Source organism: Apteryx rowi, unplaced genomic scaffold, assembly GCF_003343035.1.
Source record: "Apteryx rowi isolate R43461 unplaced genomic scaffold, aptRow1 scaffold_87, whole genome shotgun sequence".
Lineage (NCBI taxonomy): Eukaryota > Metazoa > Chordata > Aves > Apterygiformes > Apterygidae > Apteryx > Apteryx rowi.
The window spans coordinates 2568963-2582782 of NW_020451171.1; the positions used below are offsets into that span (position 1 = coordinate 2568963).

The 13820-nt window shown below is 45.7% G+C and overlaps 1 protein-coding gene across 1 annotated transcript in view; it reads left to right on the forward strand.

The window, feature by feature from the left end:
• SIGLEC15 (sialic acid binding Ig like lectin 15) overlaps positions 1–13809 on the forward strand; it is a 29558-nt gene extending 15749 nt beyond the window's left edge. Inside the window, exons 2-4 of the mRNA XM_026090653.1 lie at positions 9872–10255; positions 13477–13733; positions 13789–13809. Of these exons, the coding sequence (XP_025946438.1) occupies positions 9872–10255; positions 13477–13733; positions 13789–13809 (662 nt within the window). The remainder of the gene's footprint in view (positions 1–9871; positions 10256–13476; positions 13734–13788) is intronic.
• Positions 13810–13820: the final 11 nt, after the last annotated feature.

Genomic DNA, 13820 nt, shown 5'->3' on the forward strand with positions numbered 1-13820 from the left:
GAAGCCCATCTGCAACTCACCTTTCCTCCCACATTTTCCCTCTGTGGTGGGGAAGGGCCTGAGTGCATTGCCTCACTCCTTCCTCCCACATGTGGTAACTTGATACCTAGGTCAAATTCAAGCTTTGTAACTCAGTTCAGGAGCAAATGGATGAAAGCCATCTGTGTTATAATGGAAGTTATATACTAGGTCAGATTAGATGGTACAGTGGTCTTCTCTGCCCTTTCAACCTACCCTTGAAAGTCATCACTTTCAAACACATGTTGGGCTATATTTAAGTGTGAGCTCAATGGCTAGATGCCTACACAGAATGGAGAACCTCTTGCTGACACTAACAGGTGCATGAGCTGAGGAGTAGTCAAAGCACCTTTGGAGCAGTAAAGTGGCAGATTATGCCAAGAGAAGAATTTCAGCCAACAGCTGTAGATGAGCAATGGAAAAAAGCTGAATAGTCCAGGCCTTAATCACATTTCAGATATGTGCCAGCTTAGAGCAGTATGGTTAAAATAAAAAAAAAGTTACATTTTGCATTTGGGTTAATGAAATGCTATGAACTATTAGACACTACAAAAGACAAAGAACAAGAGAATAGTATATTTTCTTGCAGAAGATGCCACACTAAACATAACTTCAGTCTAGAGGGGTTGGGTAAGGGATCTCAGGCAAGGCAGAGTGCAAGTGAAAACAAGAGGTAGAGAGGTACTTTCCAGAGGTACTTCCTTGAGAGTGGGCTTTCCATCCAGTGCTGCAAATCTGCCTCTAAGGACTCAGATCATCAGGTGCTTCTGAATCTGCTCCGAGTCTACCCGTATGAAGGAGGTACCCGTACAAATGCTGTATCTTATGCAAAGTGCTCATCATTCAGCATTATTGTTTGCAACATAGCACTTCCACGGTAGGGAGGAAGGACAGTCAGTGGTTAACTAGACCCAAGCTCACTTGGATCTGAGGAGCACTGTTTTCAATCTTAAAACTCTCCATTGGTGTCCTTAAGCAGCAGTCCAGTCAAAGGTCTCTTTTAGGTTGTCAGTCTGGTAACCTGATGGTGACATCAGGCATTTCAAGTCAAAGCAGTGATTAAGGCAGGTGTATCTACATTGTTGGTTAAGCTTATGACCAAGCCCAATGCTGAGATTAGGTGACCCCACTAAACTCTGCAAGCCCATAATAAAAGGTTGCCTTATCCTGAGCCCTAGTGCTGCCTGGAGAAGGTGGACACAAGTGTTATCATGGCCCCAAGTTCATTCTCTCCTATGGTTCTGACCTRTCTTGGTACAGGCAAAGTTGAACATATCATGTCCCCATCTATCAGCAAGTGTCTCAAGATGCTTTGAACAGCCAGGCTAAACAGCCAGCAGTGGGGACAGAAAGTCTCATTTTAAAGAAAGCAGGCCCATTCTTCATTTCAGCATTTGGACATGACTGCAGAAGTCAAGAGATATGCAGACATCTTACTAGAGAGATGCTTCCTTATGCATTTGTTCTTTCATCCATGATCCTCTGACAGCAGTCAGACACAAGCCTCCTTTTTCCTACAACAGTTGCGTGCTAGAGGAAAAACACCCAAATATGGGTTTAACTCCTTTTAGCTTACTTTCACTAAAGGCAACAAGGGCTCACCAGCATCTTTGTTGATGCCCCATCAATTCACCACTGCACCTTTGATGATGGAACAGCCCAAGGCACTGCAGGAACAACATGGCAGGCAGGAGAGTTTCCCAGGGCAGAAGCATTGGTAAGGGGCTAAAAAGAAACACAGGCCATAGGCGAACAACCGAGCCTGTTTTCACACTGGATCAGCAGGAGCTCGACACAGGGGTGACCATGTCCCGTAGCAGTGCTGAGTGCCAGTAAGCAGGCTCAACGTCACCTGGAGGAATGCTGCCTGGCTTAGGCACCCTCCATCCCTTATTCACCCCCCAACCCGATGTACTTTCCTTGCACTGTAGATACTTTTGTTTTTTCCTCCAGCTCTGTGAGGATCAAGTGGACACACAGGGGAATGTGGCAGTCCGTCCTGAGAACCGCAGCAGCTCCCTGAGAAGCTCAGCATGGCTCAGCTGGCAGAAAACAGTCGGAGGGAAAATTCCACTGGCCTCTTGGATTCACCTCCCAGCTACTTTGCAGGCCCAATCTCTTCAGGGAAGAGTGCCAGATTTGACAAAACATAAGGCTTTTGCATCAAACATGTGCAGACTGGCACTCTCAAAGGAATTGGAATTAAGACTCGGAGGGAGGGAGGGAACAAATAGCTGCAGTCTGGTCCTTGAATAAGGGGGTGCATTGTCAGCAAAGGCACAGATACACCTGCACGGAGGAAAATCTCGTTGTGTAGGTCCTGACATGAGTTCTAACATGCCCTTCTCCAGCGACACGTTGGAACTTGAGTGCACTTTGCTACCCTCTGGGACTGGACGGACGCTCAGATTGCAGCAGTTTAATACRGTGTTCAGCACAAAACAAATCCAGAGGGTTTACCTAACAAGCTGCTGTCTGCCAGCAGATGTGGTCCACGGGATATCACTGAATGGAAGGGCCCATCTGCTAAGAAGTCATTTTTGAGTGCTTTCTGGTCTCCCTGCAAAGACTGTCAACCGTCCCTTACAAAACGCTGCTGGAATCTCCCAGGAAGCTAGGAGACCTTACATGGAGCCAGTTCATCCTCACAGACAGCAGCAACACAGGCGGATACAGGAGACTCAACTTGTAGCACTGGTTAATACCAGCAGTAGGAGAATGACACTCAGTATCAGCCACATTTCCACATCTCCTCTCAAAGGCTAACCTCTACAAGAAATCAGCCAACTAGGAAAGGTTAGAAGAAATTAGGAAAAGCTGCAGGCCCACTAAAATATTTGTATTAGCAAGATAAAGCCACAGACCACTTCATCAGCTTATTTGTCCGTTATTCTCCTTTTCTTCTATGATTTCTCTATTGGATTGTCCTTTTAAATTGCAAGCTATGTGCAAGCAGGTAACTCCTTACAGCGCTACTAACAGATAGTTACTACAGCCATAGCAACACCCAGACACAGACCTCCTGATGCCACACATCTCCCACCTTTCTCAGTGCCACCAGGACTAAGGGCAGACAGATGAGGCAAAGTCCAGGGAAGCAAAGGCTGATGATGGCACTTGCTAAAGGCAAGCTGACACCAAGTCTGAAGCATATCAATCAATGGAAGAAGACTAGGACCACCGTTCATCACTGCAGTTCAAGAAGTTGCATTAGCAAGATGCTGCTCTGAAAGAAAGCCTTGTAGTCAAGCTGGTCTCCATGAATTTGCACACATGCAATTGTCTGGAACATGGTAAATGAGCCTGCTGATACAGTGCAAGAAAAATGAAGTCAAGCTCCCTTGCTCCCAGCAAAACTGCCAGAACTAGTGTTTTACAGGACTGAAGAACAAGACACTAGCTCGCATTTTACCTCAGACTGGCACCTTTGCTGTGATTCAATGCCTCTGAGAAGTATAAATCACAGCCTGAGAGCAGAGACTATTGTTTGAAGAATTTTATTTGCAAAAAACATCTTTCTTCCACTTGTCTGGGTTGTCTAGCTAAGCTGTACACCCCTCAGCTAGGAGGAAGCAAAACGCTGGTTAGCGGAGGAGGTTTCTTGTTTGTATATACTGTGTTGTCAGGGCTTTTAATAAGCCTAAGAACACTGGTATGGCAAAAGGCAAATGCAATTTGTCTGCTGGAAAGGGGGGGTGAAAAGATCAAAGATTAACATACTTTTGGTATTTCCATTAGTGGCTAAAAACAGAGATACAGCAAGGCACTTAGATATACAAGACGTAACTCTTCAGAGTGCACGGCGCTCTGGAATGCACACCGAGCAAGGACGAGCAACGTATCGGTGCCTGAGCATCGGACAAATGCCTAGTAAAACCCATCCCAAATATCTTAAACTGGGCTACAAGTCTTCATTTACATCACAGGACGCAACACTTGCCTGCTAGAGACGTTGCACGATTCCAGCTGCCCAAAGCATTAACTCTTCCTAACCACCAGACATATTCCAAGACATGGTTTTAAACACACTGAATGAATGTGTAAGTCACAGTATGTTGTCAGCAAGCAGAGTATACAATTTTAGAACAAAACAGCCCTTTTTAAAGCAACTGCATGCATGATGTGGGGGAAATCATTTTTCAAAAAGAGGTTTAAGCAAAAAGAGCTCTCTTCCCCCAAAATTTCTCTGGCTTTGTCACTGACACTTTTTTAAAAATGAAGTTTGTGGCTGTTTCAAGTATTTTGCAAACATTTTCAGTTAAAGATTTTCACCTCTATTTTCAAGTATGGGAAATATTTCACTACTAATAGCTATCTCCTGGTCCAAAAAGCAAATCAGTCTAAAAATCAGCAAAACTCAAAAGATTGATACTTCTGTACTACACTGGTGACCCCTGCTAGCAGGATGTGATAATTTTTACACCCAAGAGCTGAGAAACTTCTTGTCCACCATATCCTCCAGGCATCCTCCGTACCCCCAGCCTGACACCTGCTCAGCAAGGTGCTTCTTTGCCTTGGTCCAAGTATTTGTAAGCACTGGTGCAATCATTATGGGCTGTAATCCAAATGCTTTAGAAAGCAACAAGATTTTTTCCTGACCATTTCAGTAAGTACTGGATCAGGCCCTAAATTACTATAGTCACACCACTGTAAGGAAAATTCAGCTTGCAGTATACAATGGGCAAGATTTATTAGATATTAGTCTAGAAGATGCCAGAGTAAAACATTAGAGAGGGAAAGTTTCATATTAACTGTAAACTACAGCTATTCTTTCCACTGATCATTTATGCCTCACCGTAGCAACATGCTTTACGCATAGACTTCACTTTAATCTTAAACCTGGTGAGACCCACGGTGCTAAGAATGGTGAAATGCTTTAGAGATGATCACGACCCCCAAAGGTTTGCAGCACAAATAGATAAAAATCAAACACAGCACACAAGGGAAAAGGGGGAAGCTAGACAGAAAAGGTGTATAACAGATGGGATAAGAGCACAGATCTCTTATCCATTGTTTCTACCACTCGGATGCCCAGATTACTCTGCTGACTGTGGCATGTGTTACTTCTCACAGATCTCCCAAAAGTTAGGGCACAAAGGGCAGCCCTGGCATCAGCGTTGGGGGAAGAAGCTGGCTCTCGGGCACAGAGAAAGCGGCACTCGTCACTAAGCAGCTTTTTCTTACATCGGCCATGGGAGCCCTCCAGTGGCTGTACACCTGCTGCTGTCCAGAAGAGGAATCACAGAGGTGCAGCTGCCCTGGTCTCCAGACCGGAGAGAGGCAGCACGAGCTCCTACAGTGGACTAGCTGCAAGGAGGAGAGGAAGGAATCACTCTTGCCTCAGGCCTGAAACGAAAGCAGCAAACTTCAAGCTAAGCCCAGACAGGGAATACAAGCTCCAAGACTAAACTTCATGTCACTGGATCACTAAATGGGAGAGGAGAGTGAGGGGGAGCATGGGCGGCATTTCATAAGCCCTGATCCCTGCAGGTTAGCAAACTGCGCAGCAAGTTTGCTGTGGCTAAACCCAAAGGAAAATACTGAGCATTTGCACATGGATTCTGAGCAAAAGCTGGAGCTCAGCTTATTTCAAATGCAGGGCAACAACAAGGAGGGAAATGATTCATCATCTGTCAGAGTCATGGGGATCTGGACAGAACACGGACCACGGGGCACTACCAAAGAGAGATCACAAATGAGGCTCTGTGCCTGCTCTGCATCCACGATATTCAAGATATTCATGATGCTGAATATATTCAAAACACATGCAATTCCTGCCATCAGCAAAAAGCCATCAGAGTTGGGGAAGACTGGTCAGTGATCTGTTCTACTTCGTGCCTCGTCGCAAGTGGGATTGCTGCCTTTCTACCAAAGTCTCTAGTGCTAATTTTCAGATTGTAAGCCAGAGAGGTCTTGTGTGTGATGCCCTGAGTGACATCCACCATCAAATTCATCTGGTGAGCCCTGTGGATGGTCAGAAACAGGTATTTTAGAAAGCGGTGGTAGACTGTACAGCCATTCTCACCCAGCCTTGCAGGCAGTAGATGATATCTTCTAGACAAGTGGCTGGAAGACTTGTTTGGAAATAGAAAATCCAAGGGCCAAAACCACTAGAATAAACACAGGAGAGTACAAAGCCTATGCACAGAGATATAGCCCAGCAGGGTTTATTCCTCCAAGTCAAAAATTATGTTGTGCTTTACAAGCCATCTTTCTCACTGATAGCAGGGAGAGATGCTCATGATGAGAAGTGGCCACATCATTTCCAAAACAATCTCAAACAACAACAGCTTGGGGCACAGTGGTCACCAAAGGCCACTGGAGGAGGTGGTGGTTTACACCGAGGGATGACAGCAACCAGGAAGCACAAGGGGTAGAGTACAGCCGACTTGCAGAGTCCAGATTCAAGACGACAAATTGCCTCAAGCAAGGAGAGTGAGGGTCTCACTCACTGAGCTCCTTTGGCAGGATTTCCTCCCGATCAGCAATTTCGTAGCACCTGAAAGCTGGTTCCTTTTGTCCCTTCACACACATGGAGTGGGAGTTCACAGCCCCAGTTTGCAGCTCCCCTCCCACTCTTCCCCTTCAGCTGGGAAGTGGTAACACTTTGATTCCCTCCCTTCTATTTTGCACATGACTGACCACGAAACTATTAATATCTGAATCCAGTCTCAGTTCAGCCAGACAACTCATTCCCTCCAAGGAGACAAAAACCACAGCTTCTTCCATTCCGGGAAAAACCTTTTGGGACTGTGAGACCAGTAGCTCAGACATAGCAGAGACAGCTCTGGTTTGCTGATACATCTCAGTGGGGCACGTCAAGCAGCATGAAAAGGTTTGGTTTGTTTCTTCTGTGCCTCCTTTGTATCTTCAAGAAGGGTGAGTTCTGAACTTGCTACAATTCCCTGTCTGATAAAGGCTTTTCTTCTCGCTCTAGTCAAAGTGCCAGTGGAATTGCCTGGTACAACTAGTTCTCTAAGAATTGTCCAATCCATCATGCTGCTTAAAAGGATCCTGACTCCAGTTGCTTGTGACAATACTGGAAAACCTGAAGTTTGACTCTTCAATTGTCAGAGATGTCTTTGGTTTGCTTCCTTTCTTTCTTACCTTGTGGAGGGAATTCATCTTCATCTAACTTTCCCCTACTCTGTCAGTTGAATGCAGTATTTTCACCATCATCCAGGAACACTGTTTGACCTTCCTAGGAGTTATTTTGCAATGCATGCAAATTTGCCCCAATTCAACTGAGCACTTAAGCTCATGTTTAAGTATGTGCTTAAGTTCCATTGAAATCAATGGGATTTGCTTAAGGGTACTGTCAAACAGTGTTTGCTAGAGTAGGGCTAGTTCTTAACAGTGTCTGTGGCAGCCTCCAGCTCTTGATCTTGTCATCATGGTTTGTGACCTCAAATCCTTTCTATCAACAACTAGCAGATGCACTTACCTGACAGCTCATTTCAGGAGTTACCTTGTGTGAACAACTATTTTCTGCTATTTGCCTGTGACCTTCTGTTTCTTATGAGGCCTTCAATCCCAGGAACAAATGGAGGCTGGATAAATAGCATGAGGAAGCCATGGAAGACCCACCATGTCAAAGCTTTAAGGATGTAACAAAAGCTTGACAAGGAAATTATACACCAGATGCTGACAATTCCCTCCACTCATAATCTGAGGTCTTCAGGCAGACATGTTTCTATAGAAATGGATGAAGCTGAAGACATCAGAAGCACTTATTTTTAACATTATTTCCCATGTGGCAGGCAAGGGGATGTTTGTGTGCTAACAGAATGCTCTTTGCTTAAAATTAAAAAAAAAAATGCAGACCAGAAAGGTGACAGAGGAAAGCATATCACATACTGAAAGGTACGTGACTTGCAGTCCTCCAAAACTAATGGGTTACACTGACACACTCGAGAACTCAAATGAACTATTCAAGCCATGGTCAATCAGCCACTGTTAACCACATTTCACTGCCAAGAGTGGCAGGAATGGAAACAGTAAGATGTCAGCCCTGCATTCGCTGTACTCACAGGCCTGCCTCTAATCAGAAAAACGGCCAGAGCAATGGTAGGATTTGGAAGATCCGAAAGAATCAGACAGCTGACCAATAGGGAAAAGGGCTAATTTTGTAGTGTCAAAATAAAGAACATGAAAGAAACTGGAAAGCAACAGCATTCTGTGTATTTACTGCCAGTTCCTAATGTTCAGAGTCCATGAGCTTCATGGAGTTTCCATGGCCATGTAGCCTGCTATATTAGACTGTTCAGGCTGCAAAAGGTAATTGTACTGTTATAGCAAATGACAAGGCAGCCCAACTCCAGATTTCAGTGATTAAAATACTGGCTTGGCACCAATTCCAGATAAATAACTTAGAGAATCAGTCCTATACTGGCCTTTGTCCATTGTGAAGCACACAGTAGATTAATACTGGCTGCAGAGTCATGGAGGAATTTGCCAAATACTATGGAAAATAGATATAAGAATGAGGAATAGCCCTTATCTTCAAATTTACTTGTACTGATTAACCTGACAGCTGAATGCCCACAAATCACAGTGAAGTCAGCTAGACCAGGGATCTGCAGCAATTATTTAGTGGAGGCCACTTCATTTTTCCCAAGTATTCTCATCTCAGCTAGGAGAACACTACCAATTTAATGAAGCCATCAAGGAAGCTTTATAAAACATAAATGTAGCCAAAGACATTCCTGATGCCACAGTCTGGGGTAATAGCTGTTGTAACTACCAGCACAGTCAGTAGATAGGCATATCTATGTAGAAAGGTGAGGGCTTCCTACAATTCCTGTTTGTTGATGCTTGTGGTTACTGGTGGATGGAAGCGGGATGAGACATCGAGTCTTCCCTAAATATGAATCAAAGATGGGGTGCGCTGATTCAGGTGAAGACTACTTTTATCATCAGGCAGAAATGACGAAATTGAGTCTGGTGGCAATAAGGTTCAACTCCTCCAACTGTGCTAGGATGCACTGTGGCCAGATTTGGCCAAGAGAGCAAAATTCCAACTCTTTACAACATCTCAGCTGGAAAACTCAAAGTTTCCCCTGTTGTGACAAAAGGGTAAGACCTGTCTGGGAAGTTACTGGCAGCTCAAGTCCATATGATGATAACCTGTTCTGGTAACAGAGGGCGTCCTTCCTCCTACAAATCACATGTGAGGAGATATAGGGAACTTGTGTATTCACACCAGCCTTCATAAGATGAGTATCTCTGAGTCGGTATTTAGATCTTCTCACATCTTACTCATGAATAAGATGTCACTGTGTGATGACAGCAGCATTAGCTGTTAGAAATATCAGACATTATAACCTTCTCCAGAAATACTGTAACAACCAACTGATTTGCGTAACAAATACTACAACACAGGAGTGGGGGGAAGGGGGGCACATTCAAATACAGGGCTGCTAACTTGCTGTATTTCAGTGTTGACAACCACTAAATTTCTGGATACGCTCAAAATTTTTTTTGCTTTTCTCAAATTCCTTGCCTCCAAGCGCACAAAAGAAATGACTGATAACTGCAAAAGACTTAAGGTGCCATTGTTCACTTGAAAAGCAAGATGCCTGCTCAGACAGCAAACTACTTCCAACACGAGCTAGACAGACAGTCCCCTCAGTCCAGCTGAAGACCGGTAACTAAGTACATCACACTAACTGGGCTGCTCAATCATCTGCAAGCCCTCAGCAAGAACATCAGTGAGCGCAGGGCCCACCAAGGGAACAGAGCACCCACTTTCTGACTAAAAACAGAGTAGACACAGAAGGGATTCCCAAATTCCCTCTCCCACAGGTGCAATGCTCCAGGTAAATCAGTCTCAGTTGTCTCTTTTTGCTTCTAGGTCTGCAGACCAGTGGCTGGTCCGTTCAGGTCCCATCCGATGTTACTGGTGAATTAGGGAAGATGGTTGCTCTGCCCTGTACTTTCACGCACCCCTACAAAACATTTGACCGGACCCTCACTGCCATTTGGAGGATCAGGGAACCTTACAATGGTACAGTCGTTTTCAAGTGTATTACTCAAGGTTCCAGTGAACTCTGCAAGACTATTGTCAGCCACAAAAACAAATACAAACTGCTTGGCAACCCACGGCACAAGGATCTTACCATCAGGATCGACAATCTGACCTGGAGTGACAGCGAGAGATATTTCTGCCGAGTGGAGTTCTCCGGAGATATTCATGACAAGTATGAAAGCAGGAATGGGATAAAGCTCCATTTGATCGGTAAGAGAACACGAGAGCCAAAAGAGGCAAAATCACCCCACGGCAAAGTGCGAAAGCCAAAAAGATGAGGAAATTGATGAGACCCACCATACCAGTGACAACAGACATTCACCTGAGATGTTCTCCAAAGGGCTGGCTTTTCTAACCCTGGTCAGCCCTGGGGAGAATTTATAGCAATTGGGCTAGGTATATTCTTTGCCTTCTAAAGTCTTCCAGTAAGAGGCAATGTGAACAACGCAAGGAATGGAATAGGAACAAAACAGAGCAGAAACCATGGCAAGGAAATAGCCAGCCTCTGGCTGCCAGGGATAAGGGTCAGCCAAGTCCCGGGCACCCCACTTCTTCCCTGCAGCAGCAGATCTGTGCAGCCAACAGTCAGCAGCTCGTGGGGTAGGGTTAAAGATATCCTTTTTGTCAGGACTTAAATTGGAGAGCTCAGCTGGTGAGTATGCGTGAGGAAACAGGCCTGGATGATAACAGGGGCTCAGGAAGACAAGATATCTGGCACCCCTGTGCCAGGATTTGTAGGTCTAAACACCTTTGGAGCAGGAAAGGGTAAGTACCAACAGCTCTGACTGACAAATGGCAGATCCTAGGAGGTGGCATAACCTCTTCATAGCTATAGACACCTCTCTATCTTCCCCTCTCACAGCCACACTATATTCCCATCAAGCTCCCTCCTTACAGCGCCTTGTCCTCACCACACAGGAACACAACCAAGCCACAAGCTCCTTGGTCTCACTAGAGCATGGAGCTGCATCTGGATTAGAGGAAGCAAGGAGGAGCTTCACCTTCTCTTGAAGGTGTTTATGGTCTCCAGCTTGGATTGGGAACCCTGAGCAGAAAAACCCTAAGCTCATACTGATGCCTGTTACCCCTACCTGTCTGTGAAAGCAGCATCTCAAGCTACGTTAGCCGCATGTAGCTAAATGCACCTAATATTGTCCTGCTGGAGACAGCATGGTCCCAGGTCTCTCCAGACTGGGCCAGAGAGCCTTTAGAAACCACAGATGCAACAGGGATAAGGCAAAGCATCTTTGAGGGACTGCTAAACAACAGTCCCACATGGTGAAATACCTATCCACCCACTATCAGTGACAGAAAAAAGAGAAGAGGGACATCTGAATCCCTAAGTGAGTTCAGGACCCACTGCAATAGTTGTTAGATGGACATAATGGACATGCGCAAGGAGTCACTCCTTCCTGAGGCATCTATAGTCTAAACAGACACAGGGCAGGAGGGAAATACAGACACAGAGGTGAATCACACAGCAGCTCAATGCCAAAACCTCCGTCTCAAAGTTTCACCCTACCCCTGCTAGGATCACACTGCTCCTACTGAAATCCATAAGGTGTTCACAGTACAGAAATCCAGCATAAGAGCTCACTGCTGCAGCAGGATTTCTTGTTCTTTTTCAGCTGATAATCTGGCTGAAAAAATACCTTCTTTCAGGGCTGCTTAGCACGGCAGAGACACAGCAGAGTGAGCAGGAGGTGAATTTCCAGCACAGATCACACAACTCCATCTGCACTCCTCTGCTGTGTTCCCTCGCGGGCACRTCCAGGGCTAGCACGCCACATGTGGCAAACTCACCCCCAGGCTGCTCTGTGCTCAATTCACACCAAGCATTCAAATTTAAGGAGACTCAGTTCAGAAGAACTCTAATCCTATATCTGAGGATGTGCTTACAGATGTAGAGAGCACTAGTAGACACATGTGGCCTCAGGAAGAGACTCAGACCTTAATCAAGAGCGCAGAGATACTGTGCGTTGCATGATTTTGCTTGTGAAGTGAAACTACCTTATGCCTGCTGTGCACTGCAGGTGTCCAGACAAGGTACAAGAACAAGTTAAGTTACTTCTTGGGAACTTCTAGGTATTCGAGGCTCTCATTTAAAGCAGCTCCTTGGCTTTCCTAAGTACCACTAACACAGAGCATGACCAGCGCAAAACGGCAGCAGGATTTGTGTCCCAGGGSCTGCCTGAATTTAAACACTAGAGGCATGATAATCAGCCTTACTCCTCTCCATGTCTCCAGCTCCCTGCACAGCTCCCTCTGCACCTTACCATGCTCAAGAGGGAACGTGGGCTCTAGCTGGTTGCAAGCTTTGTACATGCCTGACTGGCCAACCACACACACACACACACGTATTGTCTGACTAACTGGCCAGGAAAAACAGAAGAGAAATACTGAACTCCTACGGCAGCCTTTTCCTCCATGAGGACGCTCACTCAGTTCTGTTAGTCACTAGTTTTCACAACGCCTTTAGGAACCAAGTGTCTCTCAAGTATGCGCAAAATTGGCCAACATATCCAGCAGGAGAGGACCAATGGGCAAGACAAGCTTGGTCACATCAGCCACACTTCCTTGGGCTTCCTTTGGTCGAGTCCATGAGACTAGAGCAAGTATGACACGTTCAACAGTACCTCTCAACATTTTGCTTCCCTCGAGTGCTCTTTACCACTTTCATTCAGTCACACAATCCCATACCCTGCAAGTACAGGAGACACAATCAACAGCCCTGTCTTGGTATCAACATGCTACCCCAAAGCAACCAGGGAGCTAAACCAGCTGTTCAGTGCTCACTACAGGGCTGGAGTAAAACACCAAATATTGACTGTACCAGAGGGTGGAAGGAAGTTAAGTGTCCTGACAATAATTTGTCAAACCTGGCAAGCGTCAGGCACTGAGCAGAGGACTCGCACAAATGGATCCCTCCTTGTGGGCTCTGCAGGTCACAAACCAAGCAAACAGTCATGAGATACTTAGAGGAGAGTACCAGGGTCACCTGCTCTGTGACCCACTGCCATATGCAGCCGGCCTGTCTGAAAAGCTGACCAGCTGCACCTACTGCCTAAGTCACAGACAGCACTGGGCTGTAATTTATGGTAAAACCACAGAAAACTGCCAGTCTTCAAGGATGGCTGCCCTGCTGTAGCACAGTGACTCTGCCTTGTCCTATCACACCAGGGTGACATGGGCTGAAGTCAACCACAGCTTAGTAATCTGCATAAGAAATGACAAGGATAAAACACAGTTCACGTCTCCACACTCAGTGAAAAAAGTGGGGGAAAAAGTGAAAGTGAAAAGTGAAAGAAAGTGAAATGCGATCCCAGTGTTACCCTCTTATAACACACAGGGTCCACTGCGACCAAACATTTTGTACGAGACCTAGCTTTGAAACTTAATGCACTTTCTCTCTTTTGCTGTGATTTCTGCAGCCGCCCCCAGGATCATCAACATCACCGTTAGCTCAAATAGAGACCACACCTTCAAAGCACGCTGTACAGCCGAAGGGGAGCCAGCACCTTCGCTAACGTGGACCGGCCCTCACTACAGCAACCTCACCTCCGTCACGAACATGAATCACCAGGTCACCAAAGAGCTCCAGTACCTGACACACGATGGAAAATACACATGTACAGCTGTCAACAGCCACGGGAGAGCAGAAGGGGCTGTGTACTTCTATAAATTCAAAGCGTCCAACAGCTCCCTTTTCCTGATCCTGATTTTTGTACCGTTGGGAATTAAAGTACTTGTTTTGCTGGCGATAGTGGGCTTTACT